This window comes from Aspergillus thermomutatus (assembly GCF_002237265.1).
Source record: "Aspergillus thermomutatus strain HMR AF 39 chromosome Unknown NODE_219, whole genome shotgun sequence".
Lineage (NCBI taxonomy): Eukaryota > Fungi > Ascomycota > Eurotiomycetes > Eurotiales > Aspergillaceae > Aspergillus > Aspergillus thermomutatus.
Genome location: NW_020798269.1, coordinates 15,729 through 42,704, shown reverse-complemented (window position 1 = coordinate 42,704; position 26,976 = coordinate 15,729). Strand labels below are relative to the sequence as shown.

Below are 26,976 nucleotides of genomic sequence, written 5' to 3'. Positions count from 1 at the left end.
TCGCTGTTGATATGCGCGATCAGACAGGGACCAAGGACAACTCAATTTGGCATTAGGTCAGGGATACTGATCCTGAAAAGTGCGAGGAGATAGGCGTTGAGCTAGCTATATTAACATATTTGTGTGAATATAATTCCTATTAGAATAATGGTAGAGCAGGAATTCTGAATTTTGGTCCAAGTTTGTATAGAAAGCTCGTGGCTTGAAAGCTTACCCCTAAACATGGGATCTGGCCGTATACCGATACCTAAGATGTATAGAGAGTCCACTAAAGGCGAGCAGGATCAACAGAGAATATACGTCTACGCTCCTGCTATGGTGGTCTATCCGATATCATGGCTATGCTTCTGCTCAGAGATATACAAGAAATGAGTACATGTTAGCTGTAGATTGATGACGACCAAAGACTAGACAAGTTTCTATACAAACAAACAGAAGAAAACCATTAACAGTACTCCTCCAACCAAGCCGTCATCTCCCCGATGGTCGGACACTCCAGGAACAGCGAGCTCTTGATCTCCACCCCCAGTTCGGCGCGGAACTTCTCCGACAACACGAGCGACATGAGCGAGTCGATTCCCAGCTGCACGAAGCTCGCGTCCGGCGTCAACGCGTCGAGTTCCAGTCCCGTCTCGCGGGCCATCACCCGCAGGCACTGGCCCACCACGCCGGCGTCCAGCGGATCGCCCCGGTCGGATGTGGCTGGCGTCACGACGGCGGATTCGCCGGGGGACTGTTCTTCCGAGGGAGGGGTGAGCGGGGGGGTGGAGCCTTGGGTCTTGCTGGCGTCGGGCAATGGGATCGGGACGGGTTTGCTCGGGGTCATTGTGGCTAAGACAGGGACCGCCGCAGGAGGACTGCCCTTCTTCAAGACATTGGTGGCGCTGGAAGTCGCGCCTTGTGGCTGCGGAACTTGCTGCGCGGGTGCCGAATGGGCCGCGGACGCAGCGGGCGAGAAGAACCTGTCCATGAGAAGACGCGGCACGCGACGGAACCGAATCTGGCCGACCATGCCCACGATGCGCGCGCCCTGCAGGATGTACACATCGCCCGCGTACATATTTGCCTCCTCCGGCAGCGGGAACATGCGCACGTAGCTGCGATACTTGGCCCCGGCCTCCAACGGGTTCAGCAGCCGGAAGCTGGCGCATCCGGGCGTGACGTAGAAGTAGTCCCGGGTGTTGGACGCGTCGCTGCCGTTCATCACCAGGCCGGCCAGGTGCGAGACGCTGTCGATCCAGTGCGGCGGCGTGTGCCAGCTGCCATGCCGCTCGGCGACGAGCGTCACCTCCGCGACGGCCTCGTGCTCGTGCAGCACCACCTGGTCCATCCCGCGGTAGCGGTCCGCGTAGTCGACGACGTTCTTGAAGAGTGCGTAGGCCAGCGGCTTGGAGAGCTTGCTCGCTTTGCCCTCCGTGGCGCGCTGCTCCAGCGCCTCAATGCGCCCCAGGACCAGGTGTGAGAGCCGGTCCCATTCCCTGGTCCACGTGGCTGGGTCCTCGAACTTGACCACGGCCGTGGCGAAGGACTCGGCGGCGCACTCGCCGGTCTCGGCGCTTGCGTTGAACCAGGCCAGTGACATGGAGCTGGTGGACATGTCCAGGTGGGCCTTGAGCACCAGTGGCTGGACGCTTCCTTTCTTCTCGAGGGCAACCTGTGCGTGCAGGACTTCGACGTCCGTAAGATTCATGTGCACGTCTTTGGCTTGGGGGAAGAGTCGGCGGTAGAGGTATTCACCGACAGTGAAGGCCATATCAGTCCAGATAGACTGCAGAAGTCAGCCCACGAAATATACACATAGATGTTAATGCAGAGATCAGAAAGAAATCACATACCGAAGTCGCAACACCGCAGTTATTCATCCTATGCCCGTGTAGAGCCTCCAGGAAATCAGGATGCTGCATGTCAGAGAGGACATGGAGGGTGGCTGTCGTCGCCTCGACCGTCTCAGTGGTGATCTGGTGAACCAACGAGGTCCGGAGCGCGGAAGGGCGCGACACCGACAGCGACACAGGAGCCGTCTTCTGCCCGTACTTGAGATGAGCCTTGTCCAGCGTCCATGTCCCAAGGTACGGAATCCAGTAGTCTGTCTCATTCCAGCTGTACGCGGGCAATTTCAGCAGCGAATACTGACGCTCGCGAGGCCGGAAGTATTCCGCCCAGCACGGCGTGAGGCCCGCCAGGTGGAGGGTGACCAGGCCCTTGGACATGGCCGCCAAGTTATCCTCGTTGCGCCGGCACGAGGAGACCACAGACGCGTAGCCGTCCATGCCACGTACAAGGCCAGCGCAGATCGGATGCGGCCCGACATCAATCCAGATCGTCTTGGCGTCGACCAGGCCAAAGTCCTGAGCGGCTTCAATGGCCGCGGAGAAATCCACTGTCTCACGGGTCGCACGGCGCAGGTACTGTGCGTTGATGGACTTGCGGTCGAACACGACGCTTCCGAGGAGGGGTGACAACACCGGGATGCTGGGGGCTTTGAACGCGATTGGAGTCGCCAACGTCTCCAGCGAATCCAGGACGGGATCCATTTGCGCGGTATGGAAGGCAAATGGCACATCCAGCTGCGTGCACTTGACGCTCTTTGCTTCGAGGGCTTGGCGGATGGTGTTGATTGACTCTCTAGTGCCGCCGATGACGGTATCTTGGCGAGTGTTGCGACAGGACACTTCGTACGCTACTCCAGCAGTCTCGGGACTGGCTGCAACGAGCTCTTCAATCTCTTCCTCCGCCGCGCGAACGGACAGCATCGAGTGGCTGCCTTGAGTGCAGAATTCCTCGGTCAGCAGCGCGCGCCGTCCAACGAGGTACAGAGCGTCGGCAGCGGAGATGACGCCCGCAACAGCGAGCGCAGCGTATTCACCAAGACTGTGTCCGACGACGGCGCTGACGCGAATGCCGAGGAGCGACCAGAACCGTGCCAGGGCGATTTCCAGCACGACAAGACTAAGCTGCGTGAGGATCGGCGACGCGGGACCATCGTCAATGCTACCGTCAATAACGGGGACAACGGACGGGAACCCTAGCCGCTGTCCGATCTGGTCAAGCTGGAGTACCTGCGTACGGAAATCAGGGAACTCCGTGAAGAGCTCCCGCCCCATGCCGCGATAGTAGGCACCCTGACCAGTGAAGGTCAGCACCACGGACGGCGCGTCGTTCGGGATGGCCCGTAGCTCAGCAGACGCCTTCGGGTTGTCCAACCAGGAGCGGAGGTTCTTCTGCAGAGTCGCGATGTCGGAGACTGCGGTTCCAAATCGCATACTGTGGTGCATCCGCCGCGCGCAGAGAGTGTACGAGAGGTCCGCCAGGTCCGCGTCAGGTTGCTGATCCAGCCACGACAGGAGTTTCTCCATGTTGGCCTGCAGGGACTTCTTGCTCTTTGCGGAGAGGACCACCGGATGAGTTGTGCGGTCATCCTCAGTCGAAACGTTCGCTCTCTCCGGGGCGTCTTCCAGCAGGAGAGTGGTGTTGCCGCCGTGCGCTCCAAACGAATTGACGACCGCAAGGCGTTTCTTCCCTGCAGGCCGCGGCCACGGGGTGTTCGTTATGGCCAGACCCACATTGCGCCGCTCGAGGTCCTTGGGAATGATTGGGTTGATCTCGGTTTTGATGCCGATGTGCTTGGGAATCATGTTCTTCTGGTACACCAGGAGGGCCTTGAGCAGGGAAGCGATACCCGCCGCAGCCTCACCATGCCCGATGTTACTTTTCACTGCGCCCAGATGCAGACGCTGATCGGCTCGACGGCGAGGCAAAGAGGGCGCGAAGACATCCGAGACCGATTCGGACTCCACCGCGTCACCGGCCTGGGTCCCTGTGCCGTGGAGCTCGACATAGCTTACATCCAGGGGGTTGACGCCCGCCTGGTGCAGCACCTGGCGGTAATTGTCCTTCTGTGCGCCAGCATGGGGGTGTGTGATCGAGACAGCCTCAGCAGAATGGTTGGTGCGAGCACCCAGGACGACAGCCAGGATGTTGTCGTTATCGGCCTCGGCATCCTCCAGACGCTTGATAACAACTGACCCGATTCCATCTGCGCGGCAGTACCCGTCGGCATCCTTGTCCCAAACCTTGCATTGCCCCGTCTTGGAGAGGAAATGGCCGTTTCCAAGACCGGCGTAGTTATCCGGGTCGGTGATGACGTTCAGCCCGCCAGCGATGACTGTGTCGGCCTCGCCGGACCACAGCGCCGAGCAGGCCGCCTGCACTGCCGCCAGACCACTCGAACAGGCTGTGTCAATGTTGAACGAAGGCCCGGAGAACTTGAAGAAGTAGTTGATACGCCCATTGGCAAAGGCGCGTTCGCCGCCAGGCACCGCATACGTGCTGATGTTCTGGGAGGCATTCAGCTCCCGCCAGTCGTCGCTCGCTTGTCCGTAGAATGTGCCGATGCGGTTCGGCTGGGTGGATGGGGTGCGGCCGGGGACAAGGCCTGCCATTTCCATGGCTTCGTATGCGGTGACGAGGGCAAGTCTGTGCATGGGGTCTGTTTGCTCCGCCTGTGTACTGTTAGTATCGTCGGGGAGGAAAGCAGGGGATAGTAGGTGAGCTACCTCTCGGGGGGACATATTGAAGAACCCGGCATCAAAGTAGCCCGGCCGATCAATGAAATTTCCAAACGGAGTTTGAGTGGCATTCTCCGTCTTCCCGGTAGGGTCATGGTGTGTGTTCAGGTCGAATCGGTCCGGCGGCACCGTGGTGAGGGTATCGCGTCCTTGCTCGAGCAGCTCCCAAAAGAGCTCGGGGTCATTGGCCCCTCCAGGCAGCCGGCAGGCCATGCCGACTATGGCGAGCTTTGAGGACGCATAGGAAGAGGGACGGCGGGCACCATAGTCTCCGTGAACCCACGACACCAGATCGCGCCGGACCAGCGGCAGCTCTGGGAACCCGGTCTCGATGGCTGACTGGATACCCTTCAGGACAAGTGAGGTGCGGAAGGAGTCAATCTGGTATCCTCCTGTCGATTCCTTCAGCTTGACGTGTTCAAGGATACCAGCCGTAACATTGTCGACGTAGATAGTGCCAGTGAGCAGCTCGGTGCCAATTTCCAGGAAGAGCTCACGGGCTGTCCTGGCCCCGAACGGTTTGCCGGTCTGGGACGAGATCAAGGGCAGTCGCACAGACCGGGAAGCGGGTATCGCAGACTCGGCGCTGTTGATGACAGTCTCGATATCATCCCGGCTGTATAGATGCGGCGCGTGGCAGAGACCATCATACACGGGCAGCGGGAATGACTTGGAGTATCGTAGGCTGGGTGAGTGCTGGAAGGCGGCTTTGACGCGTGATGGTGGCCCACTGACACTCACGGACGTCTTGTCTGCAGCACTGACGAAGACCTTGGTGAGCTCCGGGTTCTGCGTGACTGCATTGAACTGAGAAAGTTCCTCTTGAACTGCTTCGTGCGACATCTCCGTGACGACGTGCGCCCAACTCTGAAGCGTTCCATCGGACTGGGGTGCTTCGAGCTTAGTCGAGATGTCGGCGACATAGACTCCCAGCCGGAAGGAAACCCGGACGCTTTCTGCTCCGATCTTGGCTACATCTGCCAGGCTGCTGGATAGAGCCACGGCTGCACCGGCGAGAATGCCAATGCTCAGGCCCGCGAGAACGGTCTCGGATGGATCCAGGTTCCATTCCGCATCCTCGGCTTCATAATTCCTGGAAGATTTCTAGGTCAACACACTTCACAAGTCACAGGAGGAGTATAACGCCTACCCGATGAGCATGCTAAGTTCGAGTATAGTGAGTAGCGCGCTCTCCATAGCTGCGCCTAGAGCACCCTGGCGAAAGTCGACCTCGGCCAGCGTGCAGACCGTGTCGAAATGAGGCACCAGTTCCTGGAGCTGTTGAGGCAACTTGGTTACCTCCTCCTTGAGAATCGCCGCGGACTCATCCAGGAAGACGGACAGCAGCCTGAACCGCCGGTCCTTGCTGTGTTGGTGCAATCGCCGGAACAGATCTTTCAGGTCATCGCTGGGGAATTCATTCCCGAACCATACCAGCTGTGTGCGAGGCGTCTCCATGGTTGTTTGTTGAGAAGGTCTGATGTTGTGTGCCGATCAAGGTCCTCTTGCGGGAGTAATATACAGATATAGTGAGTTTTACGGCCTCCTCACGGCACAATATCAATGAACCTGCAAACAGGCATCCTCCGATCGTGTTGCAATCGACTCAGTTAAAATCCGAGATATGCAAAATCCGAGACTTGTAAAATGCGGAACGGACGCGGTCGTTCTCATTCCTAGAGTCCGTCTCGTATTTGTCTGATGAAGCCGCAAAGGCCGAGTAAGATTCGGAAAGCGCTTGCTTCCTGCAAAATCCGACACAGATAATAACCCGCGAAGGCTCGCAGGTAAATTGTGTAGGCCCATAGATACTTCATCCTGGAACTGTCGTTTATTTGGAGACACTGGCTCTCCTGTCAAAGAGATTGAAGGCTGCGTTCCCATCCATCCGACGTATATCCCCCAGTGAGATTGAGCATGTCTCCTCTTTCGCTCAATGGCAAAAGCCGTGGGGCCTCACCGGGTCACGGCGAGCCCCTGCTCATTTTCGATGCCCTTTGCCGTTCCCTCCCTGTCGGGACCGAGGACGAGCAGTTCTGGTGGAAGCTGACCGGCCGACACCTTGCCCGTATGATGCTCGAGGCGGGCTATCCCGAGCATCGCCAGGTGGAATGTCTACTCTTCCATCGCTTCAAGATAGTCCCAACGTTCGGGCCCCAGCCGCAGTCGGCCGAACCGTGGTACAGGAGCCGCGTGGCCGCGAGTGCGGGAGACGGTGCTCCCATCAGCTACAGCTGGCGCTTTGGCACGGCGGACAGAAAGCCCTATATCCGCAACTACATCGAGCCTCTGGGCCCTCTGACGGGGACTGCGGCCGACCCAAATAATGAGCTCGCAACAAAGGCGCTGCTGCAGGACCTCACCACCACCCTGCCGAACCTAGACCTGTCGCTGTTCTGGACGTTTGAGCAGCACCTCGTTTCGCGGTTTTCCGACAAAGCGGACAGGGAGAAGTACGCGGGCCCGTCGGTGCTGACTGGCGTGGAGTTGTCGCCTGAGTCGGACGCCATCGAGATCAAGATGTACCTGTATCCCCGAATCCCCGAGCAGATCAGCCAGCTCCTCACCACTATCATTCCCAAGGCGATGCGTGAGGCGTACGGCGACGATGTGTGTCTCGACAGTCTGAATCTAGTCAAGGACTTTCTGACCAACCACCCCGACGGACGCCAGCTCAGTCCTCGTGGAACAACCGCCATCGACTGCTGCAAGGTGCAAGACTCGAGGGTGAAATTCTACGTCGCGACGACGAACACTTCCTTCGATCACATCGCAACCGTCATGACCCTCGGAGGGCGCCGGCCCTTGTCAACGGGAATCCTCGACAAGCTGCGGGAGCTGTGGTATGAACTGAACGGACTGCCGTCTGATTTCCCCACATCAGAACAGGTGCCAGCGGGCCAGGAGGAGGGCCCATCGGGCCACCACGGTGTGGGCTTCTACTACGATATCCAGCCGTGGCTTGCCCTTCCCGATGTCAAGGCGTTCATTAATGTGCGCAAGCATGCCAAGAGTGATCTGGCTGCCGCGGAGACGGTGGTCGGCTTCCTGGAGCGCCATGGCCAGGGACACCACAATCCGAGGGCGTACCTGAACGTCCTCCGGGACATTGTGCCGGCTGAGGAGCTGGAGACACGCGTGGGCGCCCAGGCGTTCTACTCGGTTGCGGTCAAGAAGGAGGAGCTGGACATCACCGCGTACTTTATTCCACAGGTGTATCGGCGCTTTGCGTCTGTCCAGGTGGAAGTGAATGGGCAGCGACGGAGTAGGTTTGAGTAGGGTGGCAGAAGGTGGAGTTAGCAGTATAGTTCAGACGTGTCGATGCATTATTACCTGGACAGATGCGCTTTTATTGTCCTTGTTGTTGACCTTTCTTATATAGTAAGCAGAATCGTATCTTCGCATGCTGATCCCTTCAAGATACTTTGTAGATCAAATGGCTTCATGTTGGATTTGCAGCTGACCATCTCACCACAGAACCAAGATCCAACTTCCTAAGATTTGCACGTATCTCTTTCGTAATCATCTCAGGTTTACTAGAACACAAATATGCATTGCAGAATAGAAGTTATCCAGAGAGTAAGGACCAGGGGCGCAGAAATAGGCACAATATAGCTCAAGTGCTCAACACCCTGTATCCAAAACTAACTCGACTTAGGGCAATGATTCAAACAATAGCTACTGTGACAACCATAGCTTCCCATTTGAGAGCAACATGCACCTCCCCAAGCGGTGTGACGCTAATGAGAAACACTGTGGTGAAGCCGCAATTGCTTCTATCTAGCGGTTTACAGTTGTCGATGCTACTCTGCTCGGTTGAAGATGAGTTGCCTCCTGTCTCAAAAGTTTACACTGAGTATGTTGATAGATTTCCAAGTTACCAAGGACATTGATAGTCTTATACATTTGAATGGCAGGATAGGAGACGTCGATTCCTTCAAGGTCCAGGGAAAATAGCTGACTCTGCAATCAGAAAATACAAAAAGGATGCGCATGATAGCTGTGGATATACCTCGAATCGCACACAGTGAACCCCTGAGATGCACGACGTTAACAACTAGCAAATGATGGACCAGCTGACCTCGTGGTCAATAGAACCCGGGACGATGAAAGTTGATGCTTGTTTTGCCAATGACCTTGCCCTTTGAGACGGCTTCAAATTTCAAAACCCCCTCTTGAGCCCCGAAGATGACCTTCACATCATATTGAAGCTTGTAGAGTGGCGTACCCAGCAGACTCTTCCGTTCAAAGATGGAGAGATCGACCTCGGTGAAGTCTACACATATGTTTCCAACGCTGCGAACCTCTGCCAGCTTAGAGTCAGTTATAGCACGCAACGTGGCCTCAAGAAGACCGACCAGGATGTTCGACCCTCTCGGGAGCATGGTCAAGATCGCTCGAGTAGAGCATGAGATGTGATTTCAGCACGTCCATGTCCCCCTCCAGATAGGACCGAAAGAGGGAAGCTGTGCAGGCATGGTTTTCGGCGTATCTCTCCCCCTTTTGTTTCCGGTTGAGAAGCATAAGCATCATCAATCATGGGGTGATGTACGTGAACATAAACCGGCAGTGACAAACCTTTGTAATCATCCATTGCATAACCCCTGAAGCCATTTTCTTTCCAGTGAATGTGTCAAAGTACGCGTCTGTGTCTTTATCTATGCCTTCACGGAATGGGATTCCCGCCGCAAACCCATAATTCCGGCGACATCTTTTGGTGCTGGACCGAAGACCTTCAAGACCACGAAGGGCAGCACCCTGAACGATGGCGGCTTGCCTGGAGTATTTCCCTGAATATCAGCATATGGTACTAATCATTTGAACTCATGGTTGGTCGGATTTTGCACTCACGGGTTGTCGGGAACTGTTATCACGATGTTGTTTGTTGACCAAAACAATCTCTTAAAGGCGCTCCGGAGGTACTCTGAATCACCAAAGCCGCCTGCAAGAATAATCCTCTGGATCCGATTAGGACGGACGGGCGCCGACAGGATTGACAATAGTAGGGTGCCTCATACATTGATAACGCTCTTGCCAGCCTCCGCCGTTGCGTCTTTGATCTGTTGGCGCACCAGCTTGACGATTTGCTGGATGACAGGATCGAAGACTTTCCGAAGATCCTCGCTACAAGACTCTTTTAATACCCAAGATATTCTCACAGCGTCGGCGAGGACCTTCCCTTACCTGCTCAAGAGCACCAGGCGCTCATCGTCGTTGAAGTATTGCGGTCTCGCGTCTGTTAGCTTCATATTCAGGGGCAGTTCAAACACGTTTTCTTCATCAGAATAGCCAAAGTCTCTCTTGATGCTTTCGAACGCCTTCATGAATTGACTCCCTGGGCCTTTCATCCTCATTGGAAGGTTATCAAATGCCTCTCCAAATCTTTGCGACATGAGCTGATAGAGGTTGCGGTCCACAGCAGTAGAACCACACTTTCCGCCTAGAGGTTATCCCGTCAGTTACGTCTCACTCGAAGCCCTAAGAGCCTACCAATTCCTGTACACAGCTCCCCAAAGGTCAGCTCTGGTGTAACCGTCTCCACCAGATAGGTCGTGATATCCTGCGACGTGAGTTTTGTGTGCAGAATCAAGTCTGTGGAACCTTACCACTGTGCCACCACCACAGTCACATACCAGGACACCATCTCCAGGCTGTGCTTCATGATTAGCCGGTGCCTTCTCACATCTCAATGGCCCCAAAACGCACCCGCACGGAGCCACCCATTGAGTTGGTCGTATACTTTCTCAGCGCCGCAATAGCCGCTGCCTCGGGCTCGCTGATCATGAAGACATTGTCGCAGGGCCGGCTCCCAAACCCGGCGGTCTGGGCAGCCCTGCGTGTTGCGGCTTGTGCCTGATCGGACCATATCGCTGGGACGGTGAACCAGAATTCCAGCGGAGTAATGCTGAGCGTCTCTTCCGTGATTTGCTTGGCAATCGTTTTCAGAATATGCTGGTACACCTCGGACAGGTAATCCGCAACCACCTCCGTAGCGGTCTTGCCTTCCGGAAGCTTCAGGATTCCCGAGTTAGAGGCATCCTCTAAAGTAGCGTCGTCGTATTTAGTCAGCGGGATGTTTTGATCGAGAAGAAGTTTGGTCCAAGAGTACGCGGTCATCCCTGGCTGGACTTGATACCCCCATCGTCGGGTCCGAATGCTCGGATTGTCTGCGGTGTAGGCAATTCGTGATGGAGCTTTGACAACCGTGTCCATGTCCCTTGCGGGACCAGGCCAGCTGCTGATGATGACGATATCGCTCAGGTCGGTGCCATTTCGAGTACTGACGTAGCTGACTCCTTCACATGGGTGGATTAGCTTTTGTCATTGATGCTATCCTTGAGCAGATCAATGGGGTAGAATCAGTACCAGTGAACGTAGTGCCATAGTCGACGCCGACTATAATCCTGTGGGATGGGATGAGTGCCAGGGAGTCTAGCTTTTCTGAGAGCCCTTCTACGGACGTATTCGCCATGGCTTATTGAATGTGTACTGGTGGCCGGGGATGGTGTCTGGTAGTTGCAAGGCGATTTCCTGTCCCTCTTATGGTCTCGGCTGGCAGACACGAGCAGATACTGGTCTTTTTCAACTCTTTGCTGCGCATAATCCAGACCGGCACGCAATCCCATCAGGGAAATTGCGGCGCAGGTCCCAGGCAGGGATTATTCTTGCCGGGCTGTTTCAAAGGAGACACAGCCCCGTTCATGGCAGAGACTAGCTACACTTCTACCGGGGTTCTCATCCTGTCGACCGAAGTACTACTTCTTATTCGTACTTAGGAGCCTACGGAGTATGTAACTAGCTGCATGGTCAAATAGGGCAGCTGACACGACGACGTCCCAGGAATAGTGATAAGACCGTGCACTTTGACTGGGAGCTGCCATGGCCACCTTGTAGTAAACTACTCTATGCGTTCTCTATATCTATCCTGGCTATGTCCCTTGTTGTTGGTCCTACTTGGCTCGCAGACCATCCCACGCTGGACACGCGTTTCCCAGGCCACCCAGGATTTTACCTACACTCCAGCCACTTGCTCACAATTATTTCAAACACGATCAATTGGCTCACACGATAACAATCCTGAACGATGAAGCAGCGTTATTCTGTTCAGAAAGGTCCCAAGCGCCCTGAGAGCGTAAGAGCACTTAGATTCCAAATACGATGAGCTTCCTCCCACAGTTTGCTCATCGGACCACGACAAAAGCTGATCAATAGGAATCAGGAGCAGAAAGTCACTGATAGGGGGACCCCGAACGAGAGGTCAAAGGAGCCAGATGTCACTCGCTCAGGTAGCCGAGACTCTGTCCTAGGTTCTCTCATGCATAGGGTGATCTTGGCCCAGTCTCATCTAGCTTCGCGGACTGACGAGGTACAGTTTCGGCCATCTCGTGGCCAACAACCATCGTCTGCCTCTTTCAGCCACCGTCGACCAGACCAAAGCGCTCGAAGCCACCAGCAGAGCGTGTCCGCTGAACCCAATGACGGCAGGCGGATCGACAACACACGCTCCTCTCGGATTGAGTCGGATTATATTTGGAAGATGAAAGAGAAGGATACACACATCCAGACGCTACAGGCAGAATATACTAAGTCTATCCAAGCATATGACGCCCGTATCGCGGATTATACTCGGCGGATGGAGGAGCAAGAGCGGCACATAACGGGACTGGAGCAGGACCGGACCAAGCTTGAAAAAGACCTCGACGACCTGAGGGACGAATGTCAGAGGCTAAAATCTGTAGCTCTCGTCGCCCAAGAAGGCGCCCTCAAAGCAATGGCAAAGGGAGGCCATGTCCCGAAAGAGGACCGCGTGGTCAGGGGCGAGCTGACCAAGCTGCAGGATGGGGTGCGGCAGTGGGCTCGGAAATACGCCGTGGACGCCATGGCTGACATTGACAGTGTCCCTAGCCAGGACAAAGATCAGGTGATCAAGCACTTGAAAGGCTACTGCATCCAAACAGAGTGGAGTTCGTTGGTCCGCAAGGCTCCGATCCCTCCGAACAAGATCCCATTTGTCCTGCTTGAGTCACTGCTTGCCAAGGATATATTCGGGCAGATGTTCACGAATCCCTTCTTCCTTTTTCCGGAGGCGAGCGATGATTCTACGCTTCCCGACCGGATGAGCATGCACCTCTTACACGATGCCATGAAACAAGGTATGCTCCCTATCCCGGCCTTGTAAGTACCTGCTGGAGAGCTCACAGCGACTTAGTGGATCAGGCTAAGGCTCATGTCTGGCGGTCACAAATCATAAGCGTATTGTCTGATAAGATGCACGGTAGACTGCAGGGGTTGACCCGAGAGTGGGTCAAAGCCTTCCTCAATAGCCCTGCTCAGCTGCTTCTTCGCGCGATCACAGACCAGACAAGCCTGAGGATGCGCAATGCAGAACTGCAAAAGCTATATCACGGAGCGGGCAAGCTGGCGTTATCCCTCTGGGCTCAGAGAGCGTCCATCCGGTGCCATGGCCTGTCCCAGTTGCAGACCTTTAATTCGTCGTCCCCAACGATGAGCGCTCATCGGCTACATCAGCTTGACGAGGACGATGAATGCCTTGATGGGCGGAGAGTCCTGGCCTGTATGCAACCGGCGGTGTTGGCGTTCGGAAATGAGAGTGGGGAGAATTATGATACTAGCAAGATATGGGCCAACGCCGTTGTTCTGGTGGCAGATGAACAGGAGTAATAATAGCCAATGCGACGGGTTTATCCTTGTCGAGGCCTTTCAAGCTTAGCGCCTATACAAGTGCTAGTGCGCTAAACCACGCCAATGCACTCTATCACAGCCGGACTCATCCTAATGACTCCCACACGACAGGGAACTTGCAATAGTCTGCTGCAGTCTAACTGCGCCGCAATAAAAGCTGCACCTGGATCACTCACTAAGCCCAAGCCCACCAGAGAGACCTGGGAGTTGCCAGAGCAGGCAGTGCGTGGTCAGCGAGTAATCATGCTACTGCTCCTTAAATAGTTCAAATCAGGGCATTTAGGTTCATTGGTACACTCGAGACACCAACAGGAGCAAAAGATATGATAGGATTGTTCAATCTTAGTTACGATCTCGACATCAAACAGCAATCGCGAACCGTTCCCCCAGACCGAATGCGGGATGCGACTTGGGGGAAATCAAATCGTCGCTGGCCTCCGCACGACCAGACCCAAAGTTCTTCAAATTCCACTTCTCCACACCCTCAACACCCTTGAGATCGTCTCCAAACTCCTGGAACAGAGCGGAATTGAGCCTTTCGTACTCCATATAGTCTTTGGGCCAATTACCCAGACGTTCCACCGCTAGCTTGAGCAAATGCAGGTGCTGCCGAACATACCTGCCCGAATCCTCCGGTCTTTCGCCGGGACTAGACGGTGCGGATTCCGAGCGGGGTGAGCTTTCTCCGTCATCTATCGCCGGTGACGCCAGAGAGGTGGGATCGATGAAGGCTCGCAGCGCGTTCTCATGCAGCGCCGCGGCTTTCTTATAGTACCGGTATGCGAGTTCGCGGCGCTCCTTTCTGCCCTGGTATCCCTGTGCCACGCTGGTGTACATCTGGGATAGGAGAACGGTCATCTCGGCGGTGCTCGGGTGCTGGGGCCCATGCACGCGGGCACAGTTGTATACAATGTCCTCGGCGAGTCGGATGGCGGCCATGTACTCGCCCATCAGATAGCGGGTGATGACGAGCATGCGTCCGAGGGCGAGTGTGTATGTCGCCTCCTGCTGCGAGGGCGGGTGCCTGTCGAGATTGTTCCAGAGCCCCGTGAGGAGCCAGGCCAGGTTGGTGTAATCGCTTTGTGCGTCCAGGAGCTTGATCAGTTTGTTCAGCGTTACCAGGTCCAGCTGGGCGAGGTCGATGTTGGCTTGCTTGCAGTATCCCAGCGTGGCGCTCATAATGGTGGCTGATGTGCTGAGCATTTGCTTCCTTGTTGTTGACTCTGGACGCGGCTCCAGATCTTCACCGGAGACGGCTAGTCCTAGATTGAAGAGGAGCTTGACGACGCTCAGCGAGGAGGAGAATCCATTGTGCGCCTGGATGTACTTGAATGCGGTCACGGCTAGATCACAGGCAGCCTGGTGATCTCTTGTGGTGAGGAGGTGCGTTACACGGCGGTAGCTTGCGATGGCCACGGACCGCAGGAAGCTTTTAGTGGTATATATGCTAAAGTACTCGAGAAGAGTGCCGATAAAGACCTTGGCCTGACCGAAGCTCACCTGGACTTTTTCCTTCTGGGACGTGGTGAAGGAGTTGGCGAGATCCTCTACGAGACGGGCAGTCGTCGACTCATGGCTTCTGGTGCGAAGAAGACCATACAGACGAGCAGCAGTGCCCACCACGTTCTCCAGAGTACTGGACTTGGAGCGGGCCTCTGATCGGTAGCGCTCAAAGTAAAGGTACTCGGCACACAGGGACGAATGAATCTCGCTTACGGTGAGCGAGACTTCCTTCTGCTCCCGAAGACTGTATTCAAAATGCGCGAGGAAGACCAAGCTCTGACGGCCACCGAACGGCAGGACAAAATTTGTGGAGCCGGCTTCCTTGACCACGATTTTACGGTAGAGCTCCTCGGAGAGCTCCTTTGCGCGCCGGACCTGACCCATCGCGATGTAGCTGGATGCAATGGTCTGGGCGGCAGCAGCGAGTTTGGTCGCCGAGGTTTCCTTCGAAACAATTTGAACAGTCGCTTCCTGGAGCAGCGACAGGGCGGTTTGCGTTTCCCCTCGTTTCGTGTATAGGGAGGCCAGCTCTTTCATCTCAGACAGGGTGTTCTCGTGGGCCCAGCCGTAGGTTGACCGTACAGTCGACAGCCGTTCATTTCGGATGGTGATCACTCGCTGTATCTGCTCGGAGGACACGGAATCGACACCGGCCGCCGCGATTGACGCGTATTGCTCTTCGTAATGAGCATCCAGTATTGCTCGCAGTTCCTCTTGGTCAATCTCGCCCTCGGTAGATTGAGTCCTGAGGAGTCGTTCGCACAACTGGACGACTTCGGCTTCGTATCGCTTGGACTCCCGACAGATATCCAGCAATCTGGTCGTAGACTGGATGGTGATCGAGGCAGAAGCTCCAAATCTCGTCTCGCAGGTGCTGCGATACTGAACTGTCACATCGTGTATCACACGGAGCTCCGCGTGGCTCATACGTAGACACTGAGTGTACCGCTCATAGACTGACTTGACGAATCCCTGGTCCCGAAGCTTCGGGTTAATGTTTGGGTGCCGGAGAGTATTGAACAAGGTTTTCCAGGGCTCTCGCGCTTCAGAGTATTGTCCCTGGTCCAAAAGCTCCGTTGCCACGATGAGAAGAGACTCGAAGGCCTCCGGGTGACAGGTGTCAGCGTTCTTGTTCAGAATCTGAATGATTCGGCGATGGTAGCCGACGGAAGCTGAGCGCGGCCGTGCGAGGTCTGCTAATGTCCGAAGCTCTTTGAGTGCCGCAGGGTAATCTTCTCCAGATTTCTTCGTCAAGTCGTCCAGTATGTCCTGATGGATGGGGATCAGCTTGTCAGTCTGAGATTTACGTTCATAGAGTCGCAGAAGCTCCCTTGTGACCCGCTCTCGCAGCTCATCTCCAATAGGACGGCCTCGCCGGATGCTGTGATAGAGGCGAAGGGAGATGTCCTCCCTTTTTGCTGGACGGCCCCTGAAGCGATAGCAGTCTCTCAGGCGCTCTGCCAGGTTGATGCACTGATCGGCGTTCTCCGATGGAAGCACCACATCCTGGACCGATGGAGTGAAGAAGGACGGCCAAACACGGAGCAGAACTGCCTTCAGACCTTTTGTTGCGTCTTGCCATCGATGCTGGGACAAGCACATATCTACCAGCCTCTGAGCCGCTGTGATGGAAGAGGAGCTCGCGGCCGACGTGCTGGAGATGATTTCTTGGAAGCTCGACTCGGTCGTTGTGGAGTCGGACCAACTCGCTGTCTCCTCTTTGATGGACTGAACGTGGCTCTCAATCTCACGGTACAGGGAACCCTGGCTGTCTGTTTGCGAGATAAGGTCATCGGCTTCGATGTCGTCTAGAGCAAAATTTGTGCCTTCCTGAACGCTAGGCTTTCGGCCATGGAGCTGAACGAGCAACGATTCGTCGGACTGGTGGGACACAGTTGACTGTGAAGTAGTACTCTCCGTGAGGCTTGCCTGCAGTGAAGTTGTGATTTGCTGCGCTTTGCGTTCTTCCTTGATAAACTTGAAATGCTCCGCGAGCTGAGTCAACGTCGAAATGACAATGTTACTATTCTGTCCATACTGCACCTTGCAGCATTCAACAAGGAGCTGCAGCATCTCAGTCCGTCTTATCATGATCTCCGTCCGTGACTTGGTGACTTGATCGGCGGTGCTTTCCAGGAAGTCCTGGGCCATCCTCCTGGTGATGACGTGTTGGCCGGAGAGCGCCTTTTGGCATATAATCGCTGCATGATAGAAGATCCGGCTAGCTTCAGAAGGCACTATATCTCGTATCTCGCGGTAGAAGAGTGCTTGGCAGATGATCGCCTGCTGAGTTGCCGGATGATCGGCGGTCAGTGTCTGCTGGTAGAGGCGAGTCTGGACGTTGTGCACGGATATCAGCACCGGCGTGGGTTTTGTTCTCCATACGGTCATCTCTAGCAGTGGCACAACTTGCTTGGTGGGGATGAACGGAGCAAGCTCCTTTCCAACTGTGCGCATCTGCTGGTCTGTTCCACTTCCCAGCGCGGTTTTCGTATGACCCACCCAGTACCGGAGGACGAAGTCGAGAAGAGGGAACCGCTCCAGCAGCTGGGACGTCCTCTGTGGGCCTAGCGGAGTCTCAGATAGCTCATTCTCATCTGTTACGTTCAGCTTGACATAGAGCAGCAACCTGAGGACAAGATCCAGATGCCTGTCCCCGAGTGCTGGGAACAGTTTGCCTTTGTTGACGGTGTCTATGATAGCTGCGCGGATCTGCCCATGTCGCAAGGAGACCATGTTATTTTGGCAGAACACCAGAGACACCAGGGGTCGCAGAAGCGTGCGCGGGTCCACCTCCGGCTCGACGATGGTGCCCTTATCCGGTCGAACAGATAGGAGCTCAGACAGCTCGCGTAGCATCAGTGGACGGGTCGCAGTGGCGAGCCACACTAACATTCTCTTCGCCTCGTCCGACACTTTCGAGTCAAGTCGATGAACGACAAGATCCGTGAGAGAGGGCTCTGCCTTGGCCAGTGTGTCAACGGCTTTCACCAACCCCTGCCCGTTAGGCGGGTTCCCATCTCTGATCTTTTTCGCGGCCAGCTTGGCCCACAAAAAGGAGCCATTGGCCGCCTCTGCGATCTGGGTTACAGTGATCTCCCGCTGTTCTTCGGACAGCTCCCCAAATTCGGGGCAGTTTTGGAGGATCCTTCGGACGACCGCAGAAACGTCGTCGAGAATCAGTTCCGGAGTAACCTGCACCACAGTCTCTGCAGTGGAGGCCTCCTGCTTCTGCGCGCCAAGAATAATCACCTTCAGATTGGACGCGTGCAAGGTCGTGTCTCTGAGCCGGTTGACCAGAGCGGTCTGTCCGCAACTGGCTTCGTCTACTCCATCGACGACAAGGACAAGTTCCTTCGCATCCTTCAGACTGGCCTGGAAGGCAAGGCCGAGTGCATGCCAGAGGGAATTATCATACTGCTCATCAATGGTTGACTTTCGACAGCGGTCGTGCGCATCCGAGAGAATTTCATACAGCTGCACATTGCCAATGCGTGCCGAAAACAGCTGAGAAAGGATCGTCTTTGCCGCTGCGCGTGGCGTCGTGTTGGCTGGGATGCGTGCATCTGCGCAATATTTAGCGAATGGCGTGGAAAAGTAACTCTTTAAGGACCAAGACAGTGTGGACTCACTGATCGGGACAAATATGGACTTGTACATGACACCCCCGATAGGATACTGAAGGTGGTCATTGATCACCGTCGCCAGGATGGTCTTACCAGATCCTGGCTTGCCGGAGATGAACATTGTCTTTTGATCACTCTTGAGGAAACGAGTGAGATAGGGTGTCATCCACAGGCACGTCGACTCCTCCCTCTCCTGGGCAAAGTGCGCAGTGAATTCGGTGATACTTCCTAAGATGGGATCTTCAGGCTCAAGCCAGTTCTTGATTGTCTTCACCTGAGTCACTAAGGCCATGTGTTAACATGAAATGTGACGGATACGGCAGACAAAATGTCAGAGATACCCTTGTCCTCATGGAGACCCGCTCCGAGCAGCTGATGCCTCCACATCATTTCCGACACATGCTCACACCGAGCGCGGAAGCTCTCAATAGACGCAGTGAAAGTACTATAGATATCAATGGAAACCAATCCCGAGGCCAGAGTGCCAAGAGACTGATGACAGTGGGTAGCAACCCCGACGACCAAGGTAACCAGGTCCGCCAAAGCGAGAATCAGCTGGTCCTTGATGCTCTGCGAGACCATGAATAACTCTGTTCTGTGAAGCAAATTCTCCAGACCCGTCGAGCAACGATAGAAGAAACCAAAGACATCCAAGAGAGCGCTGGAGTTTTCATCTCCCAACTACAGAACGTCATTGATATCCTTGCCCCTGAACTCTTTCCGCACAGAGACATACCTCAAGAAGACTCGCACAGTGGATGTACGCCAACTCAGCCGCCATGTAACTGTCTCCCTCAAAATGCTGAATAGCCGGATCAAACGAATGCAGACGTTCTACGAACAACCGCGCCCAGACAAGGACTTTATCATAACTACTTCCCTCCGGAGGCAGCTTTCGCATTCGCTCCGAGCGGATCCATTCCAGGATCGCCTCATAGTCCGCGCCGATGATTTTGGACAAGGGCGTCTCACCGCTGGCTCTGCGTCCAAGGGATTGCACGAGATTGGCGAGGGCGGAAATGCCCCCAGCGCTGGACTTGCGCGGGTCATGCTGGGAGATAGTGGAGTGCATCCCGTTCCCTGTGATACCTGGGACGCATCGGGCGTTGAGAAGTAATTCTGAAGAGGGGATCTCGAAGGGATGGTGGACGTGAGCTTGGAACGAGGTGGCCATGTTGGATTTCTATGTAACACTAGACCGAGGGTAACTGTTATCAACTTGAGATGAAATGAACAACAGCTGGTCAAGTCCTCGTGCTTGCGAGCTGCATTTTATACCTCTGAAGCTGGAGCTGTTCCAGATAGTGTCATTATTTTCGCCCTTGTTGACAATCAAAACATCATCATCTTGCCCAGTCTCTACTCTTTGGATCAATATTTCCTACATGAGGGCAGGTGTAATCCCTTGCCCATCCGGCCCAGTCTTCCCTGGTGGTAGTGTATCCTTGCGAGGTCGAGGTGATCGTTTTTGATTCATCCGCAGGACCTGGATCGAGATTATTCCAATTTCACCGGTCCTAATCACTGTGATGGCCATAGGCTACCGCTAATATGCAGGTGCAAACATTAACATTGTTAAAACTACAGGTAAGACGGACCCTGTGCTGGTTTACCTGAGACTATAATCATATAACATCATCTCCTGAGTTGCCTAAGTTCTTAAACAAGAGATTAGCAGCATCGACGAGCTTTGACCATGTCTCTGTCTTCCCTTAAGGAGAATATCCTGCTCAGATATTGGCCTGCCTTATTCAGAGTATCTGCTACCAAATTCAGAGAAATGGTACTGGCTAATCATCATCATTTCACACATGGCGCCATTGTCCGAATAGGTGGCCTTCATGACGCTGTATACCAACATAGTGTGATAGTTTCTAACCTAGGCATGATTAGTAGATCTTTAAAGCTATACAGGTTTAGACCTTGTTAGAATCATAGTAATAATAGAGTTCCAAAGTAATATAAGGACTTAATCTCTAAAGAATCTTACTATTAGTAAACTACCTATATTCTATACAGTTCCTTAAGGTTACATCCGTCTTATTACTAAAGTCCTATTATACTAGATATATTCCCTAGAGTAAAGTAAAGCGTATATCTCTATATAGAAGTTCCATCATTCCTAGAAAGCCACGTATGTTAACCAGGTATTCATGCCATATCCTACTAATCTGCTGAAATGTGAGATGATACTAAGCAGTCAACCACTCATCTAGGATGCCCACTATGCCTTGTGCCCTGACATCCATCCTAGAGCGTAAATGTATACATATACACTCGCAAAGACACGCTACAGAAACACTTTGAACTACATGAGCTACGCCAAAGCATTCCAGGAAGTTGGAAATGTAACTGCCCTGTTTGTGACATGATTCTCTATCGGCCTTCCCGAGCACAAACTTGACCAGGCTAAAGCGCATAATATCATCCTCGCAGAGATGTTATTAATTAATGTATGCCTTCCATCCCCTAGACAGCACCCTCACCAGCACTTTCAATCCAAAAGGCCTCCCACTGACGGCGAAATGCCTCACGGTCCCTCTGCTGCTGTGAGGACTGCCCTTGAATAGGTTGACTACGCCATTCACTCCCCTTGAACTGCATATCCACCGCACTTTTCAACCATTCCTTCCACTTAATCTTGAAGGACTCTCCATCAAATACCCTGCCCCAACCAGCATCCCAGTACAGCTTCTGCAGAGCTCTCCAATAATTTAATCTTTGGCGGAGAAGGTCTCTTGTTTCTGGTTGATCGCTAAGCTGCTGGATAGCAGTTTTTTCATCCATTGGAAGCCGTATCCCTCCTGGGAAGATGTTTTGAAAGATAAATGGGTGCTCTTCAATCTTTCGCTTAGGGACAGCAGCCCAATCATTAGGGTTATAGAATGGGAGATATTCAAGAGTCTGGAAGCGGTGCAGAATCTCTGTGAAAAAGGCTTCACTGGGCCGCCGGGGACGGTCAGCCCATGATTCAGTATCAAGCTCACACCATTCAATGATGGTTTCTGCTGCCATGGTTACTTCTCCTACTTTTAGGCAAGAATAGCAGACAGAGGTAAGTGAAAGACTTACGATCCTGGGTATCATACAGCAGATGTACCCCATAAATGCCAGGGAGCGTCAAACGGAGCACCCATGGCGGTAAGATCCCATACCTCTCCCTATCAGACCAATCCACCCATCTTAGACCCTCAAGCATCTCCTCACCAGGAGTGCCGCTTGGTTGCACAAAGTAATTCACTAGTTTTGCACGAGGGATGAGCTCGACTCCTTCATCTTGGTAGCCCCACACTGCCTCGTTCCTGAGGGCTGGGAGATTTTGAACTAGCTCCACGACCTCAGGATCAAACCCCAGGCGTTGCAGTCGGGGGATATCGAGGTTGTTGTGGTGCGGTGGAGTCATAATGTCAGTCACAGAGATATACTGTGCTTTCACCCAGAGATTAAAGATCTGTGTAAGCCCACTAATAAGTCCTTTATGCTTATCGCGGATGGCATCCATGGTGATTAATGTATTATAATCTTTCTGGACATGATAGTATCAAGCAGACACAGTAATTGATGGTTGTTTAAGATGGAGTGGGGAAGGGTGGTTCCAATCATCCATGCTGACCACTGTATTGATTTTGAATTTTTAATAATAAATGGGATAGTTTTATTGGGGTTGCCTCACGTGATTATCACATCTGCGGATTAGGCTTCACTGACCTGCAGAGCTTACTACAGGGTTCCTCCCTCCTGTAACTACCTTATAAGAGTTAGCTGCTCACCTCTGCAAGTTGCTTGTCATCTCTTATGTAGTTAAGACTTAATTCTTTTATTCTCTCCCTTTAAGATGACATCCTTCAGCCAGTCTAGCACTGTTATGCCTGTCCCCCAGGACCAGGCGTCTTAAGATGGATGGAGCTGAAATTAACCTCCGCTAGAGGAGGCCTTGTGCGGACCTGTGAGTTAATAAGGATAATTAGGAGGAGAACTATGAGCCACCCCCTAAGGTAAAACTACTTATTAATATGTTGCCAGGTGTCTCCGCCACCCTTCTTACCCGCGTCTTCGAGAGGAAGTTAAAGGCGACCGAACTCATACACTTCAAAGAGAAGTCAGTCATCGATGCAGATCAGGAGGATAGGGTCTTTAGGATGACCAAGTCAGGAGGCACAGTAGGCTTTAAGAAGGCAGCATCATCGCTTAAGGACTGGGGTCCTAACCCCTAAATATAGACTAACTACTTCCTTACCTACTTGGCAGTCATAGGATACCTCTTTAGTGATAAGCACCCTAAGGCCATCCCTAACTTACTCATGTTTATGAGACAGATCCTGGATGTTGCTTAGACCTATCAGTGGCTAGAAGCAGTACTCCCACTGGCTCTCAACTTCCACTAATATATACTAGATAAGGGAGAGCTGTCCACAGATAGTTACCTAGTCACAGCCCAGTTTCGCAAGAAATATCTCCACCACAACCTCACTCTACTAGCTAAGTCACCACCACACCCTTTAGCAGCCCGAACTCGCCATATAAGGTCTACCAGATCCTTGAATAATGATACAGAGGTTTGCAATAAGTTTAATATAACAGGGTGCCTCTAGGACGGCTGCAAGAGGCGCCATGAATGTACCATATGCAGGTTAAGTAAGCATAGTGCCTTGTCTTGCCACAAGAAAAAATAGCAAGCAAATTAAGTAGTAAGGAGAGAAAATGCCAGGACAGCCTCCTACTTTTTACCGCCAACAGAAATACCTTCTGGCTAACCAGCGAGGCCTAATACAGTTACCTAATACCCTGTCTTCAATACAGAACTCCTGAAACTATAGCCTTCTTCTTCACCACTTCATGCACAGAGATGGCGCAACCTCCTTTATCATTATCCCGGCGATCTTAGACCAACTCTTACTAGCATCCTGACCTACAGCATCCAGATCAGCTACAGAGGCAAGAAACACTCTTATTACTCCACCAACCACTATATATATGAACCCAGCATTATCACAGGAAAGCTAGCAGAGGACCTTGTCCTCTATTAGGTTAGATTAGCCTCTAAACCTTCCTTTATTTTACTGCTCAGACTTGTCCCCAAGCATGACAGGGGATGGCGCTGTATCTATGACCTATCCTGGCCCCCTGGGTGAGGTGTTAACCAGGGCATACCAGACAAGTGGTCAGCTATCAAATACATGAAAATCAATGATATATACAACCAGATCATAAAGGCAGGACCTGGCTGCACAATTATCAAACAAGACATTAAGGATGCCTTCCAAATAGTCCCTATTACTAAGGACAACCAGCATCTCCTAGCCTTTCAGTAGAACAACTCCACCTACATTAAATGCTGCCTCCCTTTTAGCCTAGCAACAGCTCCATTTCTCTTTAACGTCTTTGCAGAGGCTCTCCACTAAATACTTCAGTGCCTCCTTCTCATATTTTACATCAACCATTATCTAGATGATTTCATCGCTGTCATACATTCTCCCTCAATATCTAATCCTGCAGGTGCTTTCAACAAAGTCTACCATATAGTAACCAACTACCTAAGCATCCCTCACAACACAAGAAAGGACGAGCAAGGGACTTGCATTACAGTCCTAGGAATCCAAATAGACTCTATTGCAATGGAAGCTTGTCTGCTACAAGAGAAGCTATACCACACCACACTAGACACCGCAGCTACCCTTAACACAATAAGTCTTACCCTTAAGCAAACAGAGAGCCTTACAGGCTTACTAGCCTTCTGCTCAAGATTGGTCTAGCTTGGAAGAACAAGGCTACAGTCTCTATACACCTTTCAGGCTATCTTCCCACATGGGAGCCGCACGCGCCACTGTATCCCTTACAAGGTACATGACAATCTAGAATGGTGGAGGGACTCCTTATCTCTCTTCAACAGTATACTCCTAGTTAACCCCTGCCACCATAACATCACGCATCTTTACACAGATGCCTCCACTACAGGCCAGGGGCTCTTCTTCTTCTCATTAAAGTCTACATCAGACTGCTGGCTGGCCCATTGTTACCAGCTTCATCCATGTAATGCTGCAGCGCAGCATGCGCACAACAGTGGAATCCTTGATGACCAGATTCAGGCTCTTGGGAGATGGACCTCAGAGGCATTTAGGGTGTATTTCACAATAAACGCGTCAGTCTTATACAAGCTCAACCATCAGTTTCAGACAGGCTCGCCAGCTCCGCTATCTCTGCCGATTCCACCACCGTCCCCTCCACCAGCCTAGTTTGGCCCGGGTCATTGGGCCCTCTCTGATGCTACAGTCTAACGTATTTACGCGTAAGACCGCAGCGACAGGTGACCCGTTGCGGCCAAACTATACACACACTGTCCATCTTGACTGCGTGAGGTCACCAATAAAGTGATATTTAAAGTCATATGGAGTAGTGAGGCCGTGAGGGTAGAGTATACAAGACGGTCCACCAGGCAACCATACTAAAAAACATTAAACTAACCATAAAAGGGAATGAATTCATGGTCCTTACTTTGCAAAACCTATCAGCTAGCTCTACTAGTCTAGAGCTCCAAGTTGCATGTCTAGTTGTTGAGCATTCGCTGCTGCCGCTGCATAACTTTCTGTCCACCAGCATTTTGCTCCGCAAATTCGTAAGTTAAGAAATTTGATCTTGCCTGAGCAACTCACAATGTCACTTCAAAAGGGACAAGCATCATGCCGGGACACTGGCCCGGTGGGATTCCCTCCCACATACGACCACACCATACGGCGGACCTAAGCTTTGACGAGATTAAGGAAGAGGTCAAAGGGTGGCTGCTCTTTGTGAAGGTGGGATGCAATTGTTCTGTCTTGACTAGATATTGACATTAGCGCAGGAGAGCTGGGTTCCTCGCGCCCATGCTGGCGTACCCGAGGATGAGGATGATGATTATGAACTTCGCCAGCGACGAGCATTGGTTGAGCGATGGGCAGCTGGAGCACAGGAGTTCCGTGACGTATGAGTTTTTCATACCCCTGACCCGAAACGACTCCATTTAATTGTTTCAGTCCTTCCAGGAGCGCGCCCCAATCGGCCTGCCTGGCACAGAGACGAGGAACTTCCCGAGTGATCCGGATGAAGGTCTTCGGTATCCTCCCGAAGCATTGGAGCGAATGTTCAATCCCAACCAGCCTGGTCATAATGGGGGTGTAATTTCTCTTGCACCGGTTGATGCCGCCCATCCCGTTAACCAGGCGCGATGGGGGAAGTTTCTGATCCTGTTGTACCGTTATGACCTTGAATCAGGGCACTGTCTTGATAATGATTATATGTTTTCCGTCGCATCTCTCAATCTAGCTACCACAACTACTGCATCATATGATGACTTTTTGCCGTGGCTATACCTTGAATCTGCCTTGTTTAGTGGTATCTATCTCACCCGTGGTGGGACAGTACTCTATCTTGGCCAACTCCATAACCATCTATTGGTTGATGAAGAAGGGCTGAGAACAGGTCGCCTTGCTATTGTTGACTATGACATTGATGGCACGGTCAAGGATTTAGTTCTTCGGCGCCCCTTCAACATGCACCAGCCGTATCAGAACCTCTTTCATAATGGTCAATCAATATCCGACGTGTCCCAGGGTCTTGGAGGTGGGAACTTTCATAACCAGCCGTGAGTTCTCCTTCCCTCGCCTTGATTAAACCATGTCTAACTGTTCTAGGCTGAATATGGACCTACCTATTCTGGATATACTGGAACATGCAGAAGTTGCTAACCAGCTTTTTGATACTACGAGTCTCTGTAATCTCGAGGACTGGAAGGGGGATGTTGAGGTCTATTCACCAGGGTATCTCGCGCTTGAAGCTGCGGGTAGAGATCTATACTATGACCTTCAAAATCTGGTTTCACCGCAAGAAGTTTTTATGAGAACGAAGCCAGCGATGCAGAGGCTCCTGTCCGGTCATGGATTACCTACTGACCGAAATGCACTTTGAGCCTGTCTGATTACTCTACCACTACTCAGCGAGGAATTAGGGATTGCATGTACTCACAGTCTTACTCTATGATCTGGCTCAGTGAGCAAAAAGCGGCACTACCAAGTGAATCAAGAAATTGCCACAGAAATGCTGTTCTGTAGCAGAGTGATACCTTCCAATCTCTCACTATGATATTCCCTTCTTTTGAGCTTTAGACACATCATTTACGAGGGCCTCTGCGGTGACCTTATTTATCTACTTTAGAGATGCCTAACAGCTCTCCTGCTGGTTCCAATGTTGAGCGCCAAGAGATCGACTGGATCTTACAGGCCAAGCAGCAGCAATGTGAAATAAAAGCATGCTATCTGTGTCACCAGCGCGAGGTAAAATGCGACAATGGTCATCCATGCAGAACTTGCCAGAAACGCGGCCATCCTCAGGTCTGTGTCTATGATGTTGAGAAACCCTCGCCGCGAAAGCGGGCAACGATAAGTCCTCGAACTGGCAACACCCATGCCTCTTACGACGCGTTCACGTCTGGCTCGAAGGGTGCAAACGACCAGCCTCAAACCAGGAATTCGGCATCTCCTCTGCATACAAGACGTGCATCGGAATCGGTGAATCAAGAGGACCCTGCAAACTATGTCTTTTCC

The 26,976-nt window shown here is 52.8% G+C and overlaps 7 protein-coding genes across 7 annotated transcripts; 3 read left to right on the top strand and 4 right to left on the bottom strand.

The window, feature by feature from the left end:
• Positions 1-445: 445 nt before the first annotated feature.
• Positions 446-6,026, bottom strand: nscA (non-reducing polyketide synthase nscA; the record flags this gene model as incomplete). The annotated part of the gene is made up of 4 exons (XM_026758313.1): positions 446-1,768; positions 1,836-4,502; positions 4,557-5,661; positions 5,719-6,026. 4 exons carry the CDS (start codon positions 6,024-6,026, stop codon positions 446-448), a joined length of 5,403 nt encoding a protein of 1,800 aa, XP_026611579.1.
• Positions 6,027-6,485: 459 nt separating this feature from the next.
• On the top strand, positions 6,486-7,847 carry nscD (prenyltransferase nscD; the record flags this gene model as incomplete). The annotated part of the gene is made up of 1 exon (XM_026758163.1): positions 6,486-7,847. The coding sequence occupies one exon, from the start codon at positions 6,486-6,488 to the stop codon at positions 7,845-7,847; it is 1,362 nt and encodes a 453-aa protein (XP_026611578.1).
• Positions 7,848-8,656: 809 nt separating this feature from the next.
• Positions 8,657-11,040, bottom strand: CDV56_104236 (Hsp70 family protein; the record flags this gene model as incomplete). Its single annotated transcript, XM_026757855.1, has 10 exons — positions 8,657-8,874; positions 8,927-9,068; positions 9,147-9,345; positions 9,420-9,526; positions 9,587-9,692; positions 9,753-10,008; positions 10,059-10,128; positions 10,202-10,219; positions 10,275-10,864; positions 10,935-11,040. The coding sequence occupies 10 exons, from the start codon at positions 11,038-11,040 to the stop codon at positions 8,657-8,659; spliced, it is 1,812 nt and encodes a 603-aa protein (XP_026611577.1).
• A 612-nt stretch (positions 11,041-11,652) lies between these two features.
• Positions 11,653-13,250, top strand: CDV56_104014 (uncharacterized protein; the record flags this gene model as incomplete). The annotated part of the gene is made up of 3 exons (XM_026757633.1): positions 11,653-11,700; positions 11,788-12,743; positions 12,848-13,250. The coding sequence occupies 3 exons, from the start codon at positions 11,653-11,655 to the stop codon at positions 13,248-13,250; spliced, it is 1,407 nt and encodes a 468-aa protein (XP_026611576.1).
• Positions 13,251-13,631: 381 nt separating this feature from the next.
• On the bottom strand, positions 13,632-19,574 carry CDV56_103375 (uncharacterized protein; the record flags this gene model as incomplete). The annotated part of the gene is made up of 4 exons (XM_026756994.1): positions 13,632-18,340; positions 18,407-18,682; positions 18,742-19,081; positions 19,137-19,574. 4 exons carry the CDS (start codon positions 19,572-19,574, stop codon positions 13,632-13,634), a joined length of 5,763 nt encoding a protein of 1,920 aa, XP_026611575.1.
• Positions 19,575-20,869: 1,295 nt separating this feature from the next.
• Positions 20,870-21,902, bottom strand: CDV56_103108 (uncharacterized protein; the record flags this gene model as incomplete). The annotated part of the gene is made up of 2 exons (XM_026756727.1): positions 20,870-21,426; positions 21,473-21,902. The coding sequence occupies 2 exons, from the start codon at positions 21,900-21,902 to the stop codon at positions 20,870-20,872; spliced, it is 987 nt and encodes a 328-aa protein (XP_026611574.1).
• Positions 21,903-25,077: 3,175 nt separating this feature from the next.
• On the top strand, positions 25,078-26,341 carry CDV56_102568 (uncharacterized protein; the record flags this gene model as incomplete). The annotated part of the gene is made up of 4 exons (XM_026756187.1): positions 25,078-25,191; positions 25,239-25,358; positions 25,411-26,018; positions 26,068-26,341. 4 exons carry the CDS (start codon positions 25,078-25,080, stop codon positions 26,339-26,341), a joined length of 1,116 nt encoding a protein of 371 aa, XP_026611573.1.
• Positions 26,342-26,976: the final 635 nt, after the last annotated feature.